The 17,280-nt window shown below is 40.8% G+C and overlaps 1 protein-coding gene across 7 annotated transcripts in view; it reads left to right on the plus strand.

The window, feature by feature from the left end:
* Phactr2 (phosphatase and actin regulator 2) overlaps positions 1 to 7,500 on the plus strand; it is a 258,046-nt gene extending 250,546 nt beyond the window's left edge. For all 7 annotated transcript variants that reach the window (XM_040758222.1, XM_040758223.1, XM_021224459.2 and 4 more), the window contains one exon: positions 867 to 7,500. In XM_040758222.1, the coding sequence (XP_040614156.1) occupies positions 867 to 882 (16 nt within the window). In that variant the 3' untranslated portion in view covers positions 883 to 7,500. The remainder of the gene's footprint in view (positions 1 to 866) is intronic.
* Positions 7,501 to 17,280: the final 9,780 nt, after the last annotated feature.

Here is a 17,280-nt window from a genome sequence, read left to right on the forward strand (position 1 = left end):
CAAGTCCATACTCCATGGTACCTTTGTGACCTCCATGTGCCCCCCACACACACAAGAAAATAAGTAATAAAATATAACTGAAAAATTTAAACTACCAAAAAAGAACTTGTGTTTCTTCAGGTTGTCATTGGCCCTTCCCAGATGGCATTCTGGAAGGTTCTATCAGCTGAATTATCATATAGTAATGTATGTACTTAAAATTAAATTTGGGTGTTTTAAGAGTGAACCATTCAGTTATGTAAAATTATTCATAGAGTTATCAAATCGTTTCCTAAATGTCCCGTTATGCTTCTAGCAAGTACTAAGTACGTAGAATGGGTTTGATGGTTCTGGATGCTGGGAACTTAGCACAAATGTTTGTTTTATCTTGTTTTGCTTTTTGTTTTATAAGACAGCATCTCATGTATCCCAGGTTGGCTTCATATAGCCAAAAATGACTTTGAACTCCTCATCCCCCTGTCTTTACCATTCAAGGACTGGGATTATAGCTGTGTGCCATTATAGCTATCATTAAGATGATAAAATAGTGATTATTGTGTTTGCCTTTCATATCTGCAGGCTGGGTATAGCCAAATCCATTTAAAACACATCTCCCTCTGGATAATGTGGGTTAGAATGTGAGCCTTGAGCACGGTGATGGTTTGTCTTCATTATTCTATGAGCCTGAATAGTAAAACTAAGATAATTTCCATAAGAATCATGTCTGCTTCCCAACATAACACACGTAACAGGGTTCTGTTACAGCAGCAATTTAACAGCAACTGGGTTAGTGATAGTCAAAGCTGCCTTCTGCAAATTACTTACATCACCAAATGAAGAATATGCTTCTATGCCAGAGACTCACAGTTTCTGTTTTTTTTCTCCAGGTTTCATCGTCCATAATAAAGCATGAGACTGCTCAGAAATATAGACTGATGGTCCCTGGCAGAAGCCCGGCTTCCTGAGACCCCAACATTGCACTGAGATTTGACCGTGCATGTTTCCATTTCATTGTGGTGAAGGAGGCATGTGACTTGGCTTTGGTTGAGAATGCTCCTCACCTGGACAGCCCAGACGAGGTCAACAAGCTGAGAGCCAGAGGCAACGAGCCTGGCTGCCTGGATGTGCACTAATGTAAGGCACACTCTGGTACTCTCAAGCTGTTCTTCGTCAGAAATTGTAATCAAAGGAGACAAGCAGAAGACAATCGCCAGTTCGACTACCAGAAAGCCAAATGGTATAGTGCATGTGGGTTCACAAACAATAGACATTGGAATTGTTGGGGGTCACCCCAACAAGGTGGAAACTACAAATAAGAAAGAGGACTGTTTCATTATGTTAATGAAGAAAAGACATGAAGATAAGTATATTTTTGAAATAGGCATTTGGTAGCTAAGAACTTACTACAGGATTTGGGAACCTACTCAACCAATGAGGATTTCCTTAAAGACTTGATTCCAGAACATTCTTGTTTCACCAATAAGTTGGTTCTGTGTAGTACCATATTTTTCTGTTGTGCCAGTGAACCCAGTTGCCAGAAACAAATCTTTGTACGTGTTAAGTGCAAGAAGCCTCTACCAACTCTTAGCAAGCATGCTTGCTTGCACTGTGTTGCATGCTTTCAGTAACCCAGCTATCCACGTGACGTTTTCTTAGACTGCTTTCCTAATGTGTGAGCCTGCTACAAGGGTAGCAGAAATATATAGAGTCAGATGCAATGTGACCCTGCAAATCTGTTGCAAGCTTTAGAAATAACTCCCTGTCTTAATTATCTCCAAAGCTAGGGAACCATTCATTATCGGAAGAAGATTATATATGGACAATCATGACACCCTTTTTACAAAAACTCAACCCAGAGTTGCAACATACAAGTGTGTGCTGCTTGCTCCAAGTCCTGAAGGGGAACAACAATAATAAAAAGTACCATGTAGTTCTGAGTGCTGCATTATAAATTTTTAAATGTTAGGTTGCTGCTATTATAAAAAAAATCAAGCACGTAGATTTAACAAAAATACCCTAAGGCTTAAAGGAACACAGAAAATTGCTGGTTTATGTAAAGGAAACCTTACCTTCTATGCTAAGTCTGTGGGTCACATCCATCCATACAGTCTTCACTCCCCATGCCAGAGAAGCAGTTCAGCATAGTTTCCCCGAGAGCCTGTAATCAGTCTTGTTTACATTGAGAAGCTTCCTCCCTAAAATTGCTCTTCTCTGTGGTATCAGGCACAGAACCCCAGAAGGGCTCACTTGTAAATACTACCTTGAATTTCATTGCCCTTTAACGATTGTTTTGGGCCTCTTGGATTAAAAGCATAAGATTTTTTTTATTGTGATTTTTTTTTTCAAAAGAGGAGGCAGAATCTGTGTCAAGTCTATCTTATTCTCTGATCTGGAATGATGACTGTTGTGAAGTATTTCTGCTTCAGAACATGGAAGCCTGTAATTTTCTATCTCTGCTGACAACTCAGCGCTTAATCAGTTGAATAAGTGTGTGTCCCACCACTCAGTGGTATTTGGAAGAACCACTTGAAATCTGATGATTTCATTTAAAAGTAGAAGTGGTTGGCGGCAGGAGGACCATCACATGAGGTAACCAGCAGTATTGTACCCTTCCCTACACTTAGCCATTTGCATTAATAAAGCAAGGCTGCAACCTACACTAGTTCATTTCACTAATGGCATAAGACAGACTTTGCTTTGGGGATAATGTCTGTGCATGCCCCGGTATTTGTCTTTGGCTGAGGACTTGTTTGTTTGTTGTTGCTTTACAGTGCTGGGATTGAACCAGGGCCTTGTGGATGCTCTGCACATTCTCTAGAACCCCTGGGCTGCACTCCCAGCCTTTGTTTTGTAGTGAGTGTCTCAATTCAGCCATAAAAATTAACTTCGTTCTCATTACTTGCAAAGTAGTTTTCCTTTGTGATACCTTATTATCATCTTAGTGTCAAGAGAAAAAATGCCAAGGCAGATAATGTTTCTTTTCCTATGCTTATAATCGTGGAACTTTTAACAACTTCTAATTGCATGTTCTCTGTACATTGTAAATGCAAGACGTGCACACCAGTTTGTCATTCAAATAAGTGTGAGCCATAGGAAGTTTCTATGTGGTTGTTAAAAAGAACAATCTTTTTTCCCCATGGTGGTCTGAATTATACAATTTTTACTGTCCACAATAATATTCTCCCACTACAAAACACAAGCCACTTTTCATGCTGAAACCCCCAGTTCAATCCCTGGTATTACACTAATGAAAACCTGTGTCCCTGATATGTTCTGTCACATTTATGAACTTCACATCCCTTTCCTTCATACTGACTCATCCATTTAGAGAAAAATTTGTAAGTTACAGAGAAGTTTAAAAATGTAAAAATTAACTACCAGTAGTCTTACATTTAAATAATTAGAACCACCTATTTCTTCGTTACAACGATCTATTGCCTTTTTTTTTTTTTTTAGGCCATGAACAGAATTAAAATATCATGAGCCAAGCTATAGTTCTCAGAATAAGGTTCTGTTTTCATGGTTAATTTTTAAAGGCAGAAAAATGTAAAGGCTACATAGCCTCGCTAGCAGCCCACCCAGACATCCCCACAGAAGGCAAAGGCATGTCTCCCTCTCCCTGAAGTTATGCCTCTGCCCACTGCCAGCTTTTCTACAGCCCAAGCAGCAAGCCACTATTCTCTAAGAAAATAAATGTGTGCAGAAGTTGGCGTTGTTTTTGGTGCAGTTGTAACACAATTCCAGTATTTCACTAAAGCGTACCATTAGGCCGATGGAGAAAATGAATGAGTTTTCCTGACTCCTGAAATATGATGGAAAAGAGACAATTAGCCCAACTCACGGACGGTGCCAGGCAAGAAAGAACTAGACCAAGTAGAATGTACGATGTGGCCACTTCCATCTTGGCTTTTAAATGGAGGTGGGAAACCCTGCTGATAATAAGGTAATGGAAAAAGCACTAAGTCCCCTTCATTCACCAGCCTCATGGTCATTACCAACCAACATGAAAAAAAAAAAAAAAAAAAAAACGGTCAAATCAGCATTCACTGGGGGATCTTGACTGGTGATTTCCTATACATGTCAAATGTCTTGTGGTTTTGTGTTAGCCGTAATTTACCTTTATGTTTATTCCTTAAATCATTTAACTAAAGTCTACAATATTCAGAGAACCATCTTGAGTATTTGAACAGCTATTAACTAAAAAGGAAAAGGCAAACAGACCAGGTTCTCGGATTTACCAAGAAGAGTCGCCTTTCTCATTTCCTCTTCCCATCCTTATTAATGAAATGAAGGCAGTCACTTAGCTGTCTCTGGTGTCAGGAGAAAGTTCTCAAATCTAATTGAAAATAGACTTAAAGAAGTAGAAGAATCTAATACACTCTTCAAAAGATGCCAAATGTTGAAAATGAGTTGTGAGCCCTTAGAACCTCTGTAAGACTTCATCTCCTGCAATTAATTCAGTGATGTGCTGGCACTTTTAAAAAAATACAATAATTTGTACTTGAGAGAAAAAGAAAAGTGGGTTAACACCACATACCCTGATATACCCCACACCAACACTTGACAGACAAACCTCCCAAGACTAAGCTGTAGAAAGAGACCTGTCTATGACCTAGCAGTATTCCTGCATTTGAACAGTAAAATATTTTCTCTTTCTTCCTTCGTCTCTTGCTCAAAAAGTCCATCCTGTGTTATCTGTGCATGGTCCTACAGCATAATTTAGAGTAATAAACTTCCTTTAGTGTGGGTGAAACAGACTTAATCTAATATGAGATATATGGATTTATGTCATTTTCATCAATATGGGGAATTTGTTTATGCATTCCGGAATCCTCACTGTATCCACTTATCATTACTAGTAAAAGAAGCTGTACTTGGAGATCATTATTCCCTCCCGTGCATCTTTAGAGTATACAAATTGGCCCTTCACCCCTTAAAATGATTAATTTTTTGTTAGGATTTGCTGTCTACTTACTGGTGATATGTTTCAGTTAACAAAGCAGAATGAACCTTTAGAAGATATGTGCTAGAAAGGACAACACTGAGAAAAATAAGCAATTGTCAAATTAATGGGAACAGCTTCCTAAGAGAACATGCATTCCTAGGCAACTCAAACCCGAGTTCCAAAAACGGACTCTAGGTTCCACTCCCAAGGCAAGCAATGACCAAAGGATGGTGGTGAAGATGACTGTAGAAAACCCCAAACCATTCTCATTTTTGCTTTCTATTTACCTGTTTTTAATTGTTAAGCTTAAACACTGTTTCAAAGCTTGAACCACTATTAGCATTTCTAGAAAGCAACTGTAATATAGATCATCTATTTTTGTTATGGTTATATTGTTTTGTGTGTTATTTGTTTTTTGTGGACAGCTTCATCCCAAATGAACAAATCTCATTTTACATATTGTAAGGTTTTTGAAAGAAATGGAGAGTTCTGTGGCTGCTATTCCTACCTAATGCCAATTTTTAGCCATGTTGGATTTTAATGCAGGAAAATGCCATTTAGCTTGTTGCTTCTCTACCACAGCTGCTTATGAACAAAGAACTGTTGATAGATGTTTCCCAGTGGGGATGCTGTTGGCATTTGGATCTGAGAAATTCTTGGTTGTGCTGAAATGTACCACATGTTACAAGATGCTCAGTATCCCAGGCTCCTAGTGACTCGACACCAGGATCGTTCCCAGACATTGTGAAAACCAAAACAGAAAAAGAAAAAGAAAAAAGCCCTCCGACCATCCTACAGAAGGATGTACTCCATCACCTGAATGCCACTGTCTACTGCAACAAGGACACTTAGGGGAAAGTGCCTATCCCCAAACACCGTCTCTACTGCCTTGCATGACTCCTACCCACTTCAAGCCTTCTGCTTAGATGCAGCTTAAATTGCCCTGCTCTCTAGGAAAGAGGGTTGCCAGGCAACCTTGTCCATTACAGGGACCTGGCCTGATGCTTGTACATACTTGGGGGCGGGGGGCGTTATACGGGAAGCAAGCGTTTGTCACTTCACAGTTCCACTTCAGAACTAGAGTGCTGCTCACAGGGACACAGTGGCTCTGAACAAAACAGATGGTCTTTGGAAGTCAACATTAGATTCCGCTTGGTGACACTATAGACAGCGGTGCAAAAGACACGTCTCCCCGCCTATAGACAACACAGTTAACTCACATGGAAATGCTTGAATTCCCCCATGTAAACATATCCATGTGGTTCAGCTTTCCTAATAAGACGTGCAAATGTGACATTGTGGCGGAAAGGTAGGTTAACTAGGTTGCATGCATACTGTTCACACCACAGCGCCAAGGATATGCAAAACCAAGTGAGTATTCCCCCAGGCGCAGCTCAGTCACCTGTGCTAACCATCCAGAAACATACTCTTTATGCCACTGAAATTTAATAGTCAGTATGTCTTGAAAAAATATTTAGATGAATTGCAGCTAGCTGCAAGGATGGAATTAATTCCTCCCACTCTAATAATCTTAATAATAAAATTCTAAAGACACTTTTTCTTGAAGCAGAGCAACTCAGAGTCAATAAAGGTGGTTATAGTGTAAACCTATAGATGGTGCTTAGAAATTGGTATCTTTCTTAATAACAGTATTTTTTAAAAGAGAATGATGGAGTAAGTGAGGCAAGGTGCCACTCCGCCCTCGGGTCAATTCTGAGGTTTATTAAAATGCCAATAATGTTTGTGCCACTTGCCAGCCTGGAGGCAGGGCAGAGCTTTTCACTTAATGGAAGCTCTGGTTTGATTTTTGACTGTATCATTACATTGCTTAGAGAGCATCCCCCATGAGAAATTGCCACTGTAGTGCTAACTAGCATTTGGAAGGAGTTAGCTAGAGCTAAGGGTCAAACCACTTTCATCACTTACGCCATAGGCACTAATTCTTTAGTATTTCTTCTGTGGCTTAGACACATGCCGATGTATTCAAAGCACCCTGAGCATATTTCCCCAGTTAAATGCCTGCTGAAAATTCTCTCTTTCTTCCCCCTAAGTAACAGTGGTTTTTTTTTTTTCCATAATGGACTGTCCGTGTTCGTTTGTTAATTCGAGCTTTGGTTAAAGCGATAGTGACGGTAAACTGTGATCATTTCCAGACTAGCTGGGTGAGTCTCCAGTGCAAGATCCAGTCCTTACCCAGGTTTGTTTTCTGTGGGTGTTAATAACTGGAACTGTACCCGGATAAACACGACAGTTTCTCCTTTTGGTTGTTCTTAATCCGTACTACATTATAGTATGTGGGTATGATGGCTGCGAGTATACACACCGAAGCATATGTATTCCATGACTGTAACCTGAAAGACCATATATGACCTTTTTATTCCATATTGGTGTTTGCATTATTTAAAGTGGAAAATTATACTCTATCTTGTAGTATAATATAATAGGATACTTCGCTGTGCACAGTTCCAAGTGCCTTAGAACATTGCTTAGCTTTCCTGAGTATATGTATATGCATATATATGTGTGTATAAACTGGGAAATGTTACCTCAATAAAAAAAATCATTGGGAAAACCTAGTTTTTGTCTGTTAGCATTATTTTCAGATAGTGTTTGTTGTGTTTCTGAGACAGGGTCTCCAAGGCTGTCCTCTAACTCAATATATAGCCGAGAATGACCATGAACTCCTGATCCTTCCATCTCTACCTCCCAAGTGCTAAATTACAGGCATGTGCCGCCAAACTCATCATGCATAGTCTTTTTAAATTAAAAGTTCATGGAGGTCCTTGGTAAAGCAAGATTCATATACATTTTATAATTCCCTGGTATTTCAACCCCACCTAACTTTTAACATATTTATTATGTGATGCCTAGTGATTTATACTTTTAATTTTAAAACCCTACCTAAAGTGTTGTTGTTTTCAGTGTGTGTGTGTGTGTGTGTGTGTGTGTGTGTGTGTGTGTGTGTGTGTGTGTTAGGATGCACTAAAGGAACAGAACTGAAAGAATGAACCTATATTAAAAGCAGATTTATTAGAGTAGCTTACAGACTGGCCCAGCTAGTGCAACAATGACTGTCTCCCAATGGGAAGGCCAAGAATCTGGTAATTGTTCAACCCATGAGGTCAGTGTCTTCTGCCGGTCTTTGGTCTGTGTTGGAGGCCCAAGAAGTATGTTCTAATCAGCAAAGGAATGCCCCATCAGTAGGCTAGATGAACTAAAAAGCGGAAGCTGGGCAGGAAGATCAAAAGTAAAACTTTCTCCTTCTAGGTCCTTTTAAGTAGGCTGACACTAGATTTAGGGAAGGTCTTCCTACCTCAAAATGATTCAATCATAAGTGTGCCAAGATTAGTCCACCCCTTGTCAACTTAATATAATATCATATCTGCTTATGTCATCCTTAATTCCCAACTACAAACAATAACTGGGTACTAATTATGGGTAATATATGTATCCTACAGACAAACACAAATGCATTATATATTTTGGAATAGGTGGCAATGTCCCTTGAGGGACATTCTTTTAATGTCTCATCACTGAAATATGATAACCACTGTTATTATCTCTGTGGTGATATATTGTTTATGACCTAATAAAGCCACTGAAGATCAGAATGCAAAGCCAGTCACACTAGACAGCTACAGAAGCTGGGCAGTGATGGCCCACACCTTTACTCCTAAGACTCAGGAGACAGAGGCAGAGGGATCTCTGTGAGTTCAAGGCCACCTAGGGCTACATGAGAATGCATCAGTCTAAAAGAGTAATGGAGCTCATGCCTTTAATCTCAGCACTAGACAGGTCTATAAGGAAGGAGCAAAGGGTCTCATGGGAGATTTAGTTTCCAGTCACAGGGAAGACAAGATCTCCACTTCAGCCTTGGTAGAGATAAGAGCTACTGGCTTACTGCTTTGCTTTTCTGATCTTCACTGGCTTTATAAGATCATAAACAATACATCACCACATGTCTCAATTGATGTTACATTACATGATGAAGATAGAGAGGGGAAAAACACAAATGTCTGCTAAATATGTGTCTACATATGTACAAACACATTCTTAACAAGATATGGCAGAAACACTGGTGTCAATTACAGTCCTTATTTCTGAAACTCATCATGTGGCTTTAGCTGGTATTTACAACTTCTACTACCCATTTTGTATTTCTTACACCCCCAGCAAGCACCTCAACAGATACAGGTTCTTTTCCTGAAGAAGCAACTTATATCTTCATTCCTGAAGGTCTTGACCCTTTATCATCCTGCCTGGATTGGGTTATAGTTTCCCATTGACTTTAATCACAGGACATGGGAACATCTAGACACTCCCTTAAAGATCTCTTACATCTCAGAATACTCTTCCTTACCTCCATTGTAGAGAAGCATTCAAGTTTCCTCTTAGTAGTAGTCTGGTGCAGGCACCCAAAACGGTCAGGAAAAAGGAGTCACATTCCTTGTAGCTGGAGTTGCAAGTTGTGTGACATGGGTCCTCAGGTCATCTGGAAGAACAGTACATGCTCTTAGCCCCTGAGCTGTCTCTTTACCCCAAGAATTGTTGCTTTGAATAGTAAATTACTGTATATATGTGTATATATAGATAGATAGATGTGTGTGTGTGTGTACTTTTCTATCTTTTATGTACTTGAATATCTGATATTTTTCTGACCTAAAAGTATAAAAGATAAACCCTGTGGAATTAATAAATGAGGAAACAGTCTTCATCATTGTGTTTACTCTTTAATGCACTGGGAGCAAGGAAAGACCCTGGAAGCAAACTATAAGCAGAAGTGGAATTAGAATTAGTCTTCGCGGTTCCTCAACAGGGCTTCTTATCAAGCATAACTTAGCCTCTCTCAGCTCCAGGACAAGGTTATGCATGAGAGGAAAACTAAAAAGGAATCTGTGTGCTATTATCTTCCTAGACAACAGCTACAAGGGAATAAGATGAAAACTAAAAGCATTAAAAAGTAGGTTTGAGGGCCGGGCATTGGTGGCCCACGCCTTTAATCCCAGCAGTCGGGAGGCAGAGGCAGGTGGATCTCTGTGAGTTCGAGGCCAGCCTGGTCAACAGAGTGAGTTCTAGGACAGCCTCCAAAGCAACACAGAGAAACAACCCTGTCTCGAAAAACCAAAAAAGAAAAAAAGTAGGTTTGAAAGACCAGTGTAGAAGCAGTATGAAAGAAAGAAAGGAAGGAAGAAAGGGAGGGAGGGAGGGAGGGAGGGAGGGAGGGAGGGAGGGAGGGAGGGAGGGAGGGAGGGAGGGAGGGAGGACTCCTAAGTGTGGAACCTGCCCTGGGGAGTGATTGATACACCCAAGTGTTTTTGTGCTTTGTTTCAGTTTGGGTTGGGTTGGGTTGAATTTCGTTTTGGGGAACTTGGGGAGGAGGACACTGATGATTGAACCGAGGGTCCCTGCCTGTAAGGCAAGCACTCAACTGGTGAGTTACTGCTGTCCTAATTCAGGATTTTTTGTTTTTTAGAGAGAGAAACAACACAAAATTGTATGGGTCCTTGTAAACTTTATCAAGGAATTTGTAACTTATTCTCAAGACAAAAGTACTCTTAAATATTTTAATCTCAGAAATAGCATTCTTACATTCACCTCCATCATCCTGAACCGTAAGAACTAGAGGAAACAATGTGGAAACATAGTAGCTGCTACCATTACTGTAATCTGGTTGGAAGGCAAAGGCAGCTCCCACCAAGCTATTTACTATCAGAACAAAGACATGTAAATTAATTTAAAGGGCAGTTATAAGTTGGAAGTATTGCACATAGCAAAGGGGGACATGGAAAAGTTATGTCTATACCTAACCATGTGTCTGTGTTGTATGAAAAATAGCAATGTCACGTGCTGAGGGACAGAACAGCAGAGACATAGGGCTGACATAGGGTAAAGCTGGGCATAGAGAGGAGAGTCAAAGAGGCTGAGAACATAGGAAGTGAAGCTTCAGTTTTAGCTTCGCAATTCCATTTGTTCGGTTGGCCTTCTGCTGAGACAGCGCATGTTGAGAGATGAACAGAAGTCAATTGGACGCAGCAGTCTGTAGGTCAGGGCAAGTGTCTAGTTTGGGAATTAGGAAGGCAGCTTGACGGGAGACTACTTGCCAAGCCGATGTAAGTGCTGGCGTTCTGTCCCCAACACCATGAAATGGGAAAGGAATACATTCCATGGAAGCTGTGAGAATAAACGCTTCCAACAGAAAAAAAAGTAGCTTAAGCCCATGAAGTTATCAGCAGAGTCAAAATTCAATAAACTATTTTCTCACTGCCTAACTTTGTCTCAAAGACCACAACATCAAAACATTTACACATCATTGGGCATTTCTGATACTTGCTTGTTTTTAATTTTATAGGATTTTACTAGTTACTTTAATTTTAAATAAAATACAATAACTTTATTCAGGATATTAAATTATGAGGCAAATTGCATTTAAAAATTCCTGATATTGCACAAAATACTGTATATACATGAATATTATCTCAATGAATCAAACAGTCTATTTTTACTTTTTATTAGAATAAATGGCTTGTTCTTTAATATCGTCACAAATGAAATTAGTTTATATTTAGTTGCTATATCCTGTGTACATATAGATATATTTGAGTTTTATCGCCATTATCCAAAAGAGCTTAGGACTAAAAGTATATCTAATTTTATTAAGACATTAGAAGTTTGTATGTACACAATGAGGTACCCTGGGGATAGACCCAAGTGTAAACACAAAATTCACTTGTTTCATCTACACGCTGCGCGAATTGCCTGAAGACCATCTCTTACAACATTCATAGCACACTTTGTCTTTGCCAGTGTCTTGTCACAGACGTAAAACTTTCCACTTGTGTCTTCATGTAGCCATACCTTCAAAGTATAAGAATTACTGGGTCCTGTGACATATGCCTGTGCTACCAACACTTGGAGGCAGGAAGACCAGGAGCTACATAGTGAATCCGAAGCCAACCTAGGCTACATGAGACCCTCTCCTCACAAAACTCTTATAAAAGCAACTTAAGAATTATACTCCTCACAGTGAGATGACTGAACAAATGCCCATCAGTATGATATGAATGTACAGAGAGATGGAGATGCGTGTTTTGGATCACCAACACTCTAAGCATGTGCTCATCGATAAAAGATAGGTGGCATTGACAATTTCCCAGAGCAGAAATGTCTGTAATCTTCCCTTTCTCCCATTTCCTGAAAGCATAGAGTTAAGTTCATAAGTTAAATGGATACATGATGCAATTACCTCATAATTTCAAAAGTCTTGTGCAATAATGTCTGTTACTGAGGAAAAGGGAATAATAATGACTTATGAGACACTTATTTCCTAAAACTAAAGTCAGGGGAACTGAAACTTACCAAAGAAAACTTTGAAATTCACTTCAGGTCTACAGAGACATTGTAAAGAACATTCAGATCGATATTTGTAAGTATATCCATCAATCAAATGTATAGACTTCGGGTTCTAAGGACAGAAGTCAGTGAATGGAAAGTCAAGAAATATGAAGCAACTATGGCTAAAAGGAATTTTTAAAAACAGAATTAAAATCATGGGCTTATAGCCCTAGCTATCTGGAGGTTGAGGAAGGAGAATTACTTGAATACAGCAATTCTTCACCTAGATAAAACAATAAGACCTGGTTTCAAAGATAGATGAAGATGAAGAAGAAGAAGAGGAGGAGGAGGAGGATGGATAGATAGATAGATAGATAGATAGATAGATAGATAGATAGATAGATAGATAATAGAAGATAGAGGATAGATAGACAGACAGACAGACTGACTGACTGACTGATTGAGCCCATGCTTTCTAGGGCTAGAAGTAAAAGATTTGAAATATAACTATTACAAAGCTGAAAGGTAACAGAAATGTTAAAAAGTCAAAGGAGGGGGTCCAGGATTAATGTACAAAAGAACTCGGCCCCATAATATGAGCAAAGCTCATTTCCTCACATATCCCAAATGCATAAGGTCCTGGTTTCGAGACAGACAGCTTGGGGTATGATGTTCCTGTGACTGAATCGATAAATCGTGTTCATCAATGCTTACTGTAGGCCAGACACATCATACACATGTCCTCATTTAACAGCAACCCATGAAGAATTACATTGAGGTAAGTAAACACGGTCCCACTTACCTCAAATTAAACAATAAGAATGTAATCAAGACCCTGAAGGGAATCCCTGCCAGCACACCAGTTGCATACTGCTGTCCTCATGTCCTACTGGAGAGAAATGCATGCTTTGGTGACAAATGAAGATGAGCGTTCCCTTCCCATTTGGACTTTTAGAGGGCTCCTAAAAGTGGACAGTGGTGTAAGCACTAAGTATGTACATGAATTCTACCCAGCACAGCTCCAAATGCCTTCCCTTCCTTGATGTAGAAGACATGGATTGGATCTCCATTTGCACGTGCTTCCAAATGTCTCTGTTCTGAACATCTCTTAGCTCTTGGGACTAAAGGTAACATTTACCTGTTGCTGTAACAGGACACCAGACCTAGTAGGCCCTGAGACCTTAGCACACCGGACTCCATGATGGAAGTTTCATTCAGGATGTAAAACTCAGCACATAGACAGTGCCACCTGACAGAAACTTAAACAAAGACCTAATCCATCCACGCCCATAGTTATGAAAAGTTCCTAAATGTACTAACCTTGTTTTTGGGCTTCTGTAGTTCTGCTTCTGGCTAACTGTTCTTATTAACTGAAGTATGCCAATCCAGGATATGATTTTTGTGCTTAAAAACTCAACCTGAGAAATGCTTGGGGCTACACTAGGATCCCAAACACATACCCACTGTAACCAACAGCTGGCTAATAAAGACTTTCTGTTGACTTAAACCCACATCCAAGCAGTCCTCTCTGGTTAACGCCCCACAACAGTTGCTTCATTGATAATTCGTAAACAGAATCCCTAATATATGCTAACTTTTCAGATATGTAAGTGGCATAGCTTGATCATTTCAAAAACTATCATGTATTATACTTATTGACCTAGATTATGTATTTCTAATCTGTTCCATCCTTGTTTTTTATTTTTATGTGTGTCTTTATACACTATGGTCAACTTTCTACATCTGAGAATTACACATTGGAAGAGCCAATCAATGATAAATTAAAGAAATCTCTCTTTAAAATTGTGTCTGTTGTGAACATATATATACTCTCTCTGCTCTCTCTGTAGCACAAGTTCTCATTGGTCTTAATAATAAAAACCCAGAGTCAGATATTAGGGGGTGAAAGCTGAAAGATCAGAGAAGCAGAGCAGCCAGCCACTAGAGCCCTTACTTCTACAAAATCCTCAGACTGAAAAGAACTCCTGGCTCTTCCCACCTTATATTCTTATCTCCACCCAGACATTTCACTTCTTGTCTGTCTGTACAGACCTCCAGTCCTCTATGGTTAAGTAGTGGCTATCTCTGCCCTCTGATCTTCAGGCAAGCTTTATTTGTTAGAGTACAAGCAAGATATCACCACATCTCCCTATTTCTGTTCCCCCAAGTTCTCGTTATTATGTAAACCAGGCTGGCCAGGAACGTAAATCCTGCCTCAGCCTAACAAGAACTGGGATAATAGGTGTGTGCCACTACATCTGGCTTAGACTTTTTTTTATTGTTCCCTACAATGAAGCATAACAATTTCCACAGCATTTACCTTGCATCTGGCGTGCATTCAGCAGTATAAGTTATTAGAGATTATTTTAAATGTGTATATGCGATGAACAGAGACTCAGTCTCCCTCTGGACCTACCAGAACAAATCTCCTTCAGGGATAGAGACATAAGGGTTATATAACAGATTTTCCTGGTCAGACATGAAGTCTTTTCGCCCCAGATAGGAATCTGAGAACTGATCAAAGTACAGTTACCATAACTGGTACAAGATGGTCAGTGAGCCACTGAGTGTTATTGAGGTAACTTAAAGGATTATAGGTGGGGGTTACTTACAAGTGCAGAAATTACACAAAGACATCATTACCAAAGCCCACCCCAGCAAGGGTGACAGCTCACCAAAACTGGAAAGCTGGAGCACATGGCACAGGCTGTAGGCAACTCAAACAGGTCAAATAGTGGCCTTTCCAAGTGGCTCAGCAGATCAGAGCCTCTTCCAGGAAGCTGGTCTTTGTTTCTTGTGTGCAGTCCAGCTGGCGTGGGCTTGTCCCTGGCTACTGGGCTTTTCAGGGAATGTCTCTCAGCTGTCTTCATTGTGTCTCTACTCTTGGGGATGGAAAGAACTAGTGGATCTGGTCAGTTTCAGGGACTTGCCGGAAGTATTTTGTGTCCTTTACTTCCAGTCGGAAGGAGCTTCACTGAGAGATGGAATGTTTCAGTCTCAGAGGAAACTGTCACTATCCTATCCTAGTTAGGGTTTCTATTGCTGTGAAGAGTCACCGGGACCACTGTTACAATCACAGCAGGAGGTGGGACCATGGTGGGTCCCGAGGCAGGTGAGGGGCAAACAGAAAGTGAGAAACAGAAGAGACCTACAGACAGAACTCATGTGGAAGGCTTACTGGGGGAGGTAAGGGAGTGAGGGGAAGGGAGAGGAGGTGGGGAGAGACAGAGAGGGCTGCCTCCTCAGAGAAAACTGCCAAGGAAAGAGAGAAAGTGGGGGGATTTTTTCCTAAAGAGGCCACCTTCTAATAATAAAATGAAATGAGGAATATAATAATCCAGGCAGGCCTGGCACTGCCCCTGGGGCACCTACCACAATGCCCCTGCACATGACAAGAAATATGCTGACTTTTACACAGGTGTGGAGGTCTCTTTGAGAGAAAAACGCCACCGATTTCTCTCTCTTTTTGCTGTTTCTCTGAGGAGGCAGCCCTCTCTGTCTGTCTGTCTGTCTGTCTGTCTCTCTCACTGTCTCTCTCTCCTTGTCTCTCTGTCTCTGTCTCTGTCTCTCCCTCCCTCCCTCCCTCCCTCCCTCCCTCCCTCCCTCCCTCCCTCCCTCCCTCTCTCTCTCTCTCTCTCTCTCTCTCCTCTCCCCTTCTCCCTTACCGCACCCGGCACACATATAAAATAACCCTTCTACATTATTTCTGTCTGTAGGTCTCTGTCTGTTTCTCACTCATTGGTTCCTCACAGGCTGCAGGACCCGCCACAATCCCATTGCACACCATATTATAACAACCACAGCCACTCTTATAAAGGAAAACATTTAATTCAGGCTGGTTTACAGTTCCAGAGGTTTGGTGCATTATTGTCATGGTGGGGAACATGGTGGCATGTATGCAGACACGGTACCCGAGAAGGAGCTGAGAGGTCTACGTTTTGATCCACAGGCAACAGGAAGTGAACTGTCTGTCACACTGAGCACAGCTTGAGCATAGGAGACCTCAACCCCACCCCCACCCCCCACCCCCCACCCCACCCCCACCCCCACCCCCCCACCCCCGCCGCTCCACTCCCCACCCCCGCCGCTCCACCCCCCCACCCCCGCCGCTCCACCCCCCCACCCCCTCCGCTCCACTCCCCCACCCCCTGCACACATCAGTGACACTCCGCCTCCTACAAGGCCACACCCACTCCAACAAAGCCACACCCCCTAATAGAGCCATTCTCTCTGGGGTCCATTTTCTTTCAAACCACCTCAGCTCTCAATAAAAAGACACATACAATGAAGACACGTCTATAGTGGCAACTGAAATTCCCATGCACTCTCCACCCAGCTCTTCAGGAATAACTGCTGGCAGCAGTCTTAAACTTTTCTTCAAATAATTCTTTACTATCAGGGTTTTAGTTGTTTTTCTTTTCTCTGTTACAAGCAGTACTTCAGTGTACATCTTGGACACATTTTCTCTCCTTATAAATGAACTACCTCTGTAAGCACTGTCAATATTGTCAAGTATGCCATTTATAACTCCTGGAGTTACTGTTTCAGATTCTATTTGGTTTGCCGTTCCCAAGTACTAATTCTCCATTTCTGTGTACATTGGTTTCCTGCTGCCCTGGGATTCTTGAGTGTGGCTGCTGAAAAGAAGTTTCCTAAGTAGGAGAAACACTAAGGAGGTAGACCCGAGGCTAACATCATCAACACATTTTCAGTGGGTGTTGAACTTTCCAGAGGCTAGACAAAACCACAAATTCTGTTTAACCAATTTTAAAATAAATAGTTAATTACAGAATACTAATAAGAAAGTAAAAGTATGATTTGGATTTAATATCATTGCCCCCAAATCAATTGATGGGCACTTTACTAAAAATAAAATAATAATAACAATTTCCTGTTGAGATAACAGAAAATTATTTTTGGAATAGAATGTACTGTGATAATTAAGGATTTCACTGAACCATGACCTACACCTGAGTTCACAGTCTACATTCTTCGGGGACTGCCTCTGTGCCCCAAAACCAAAA

This window comes from Mesocricetus auratus, unplaced genomic scaffold (assembly GCF_017639785.1).
Source record: "Mesocricetus auratus isolate SY011 unplaced genomic scaffold, BCM_Maur_2.0 Super-Scaffold_100018, whole genome shotgun sequence".
Classification (NCBI taxonomy): domain Eukaryota; kingdom Metazoa; phylum Chordata; class Mammalia; order Rodentia; family Cricetidae; genus Mesocricetus; species Mesocricetus auratus.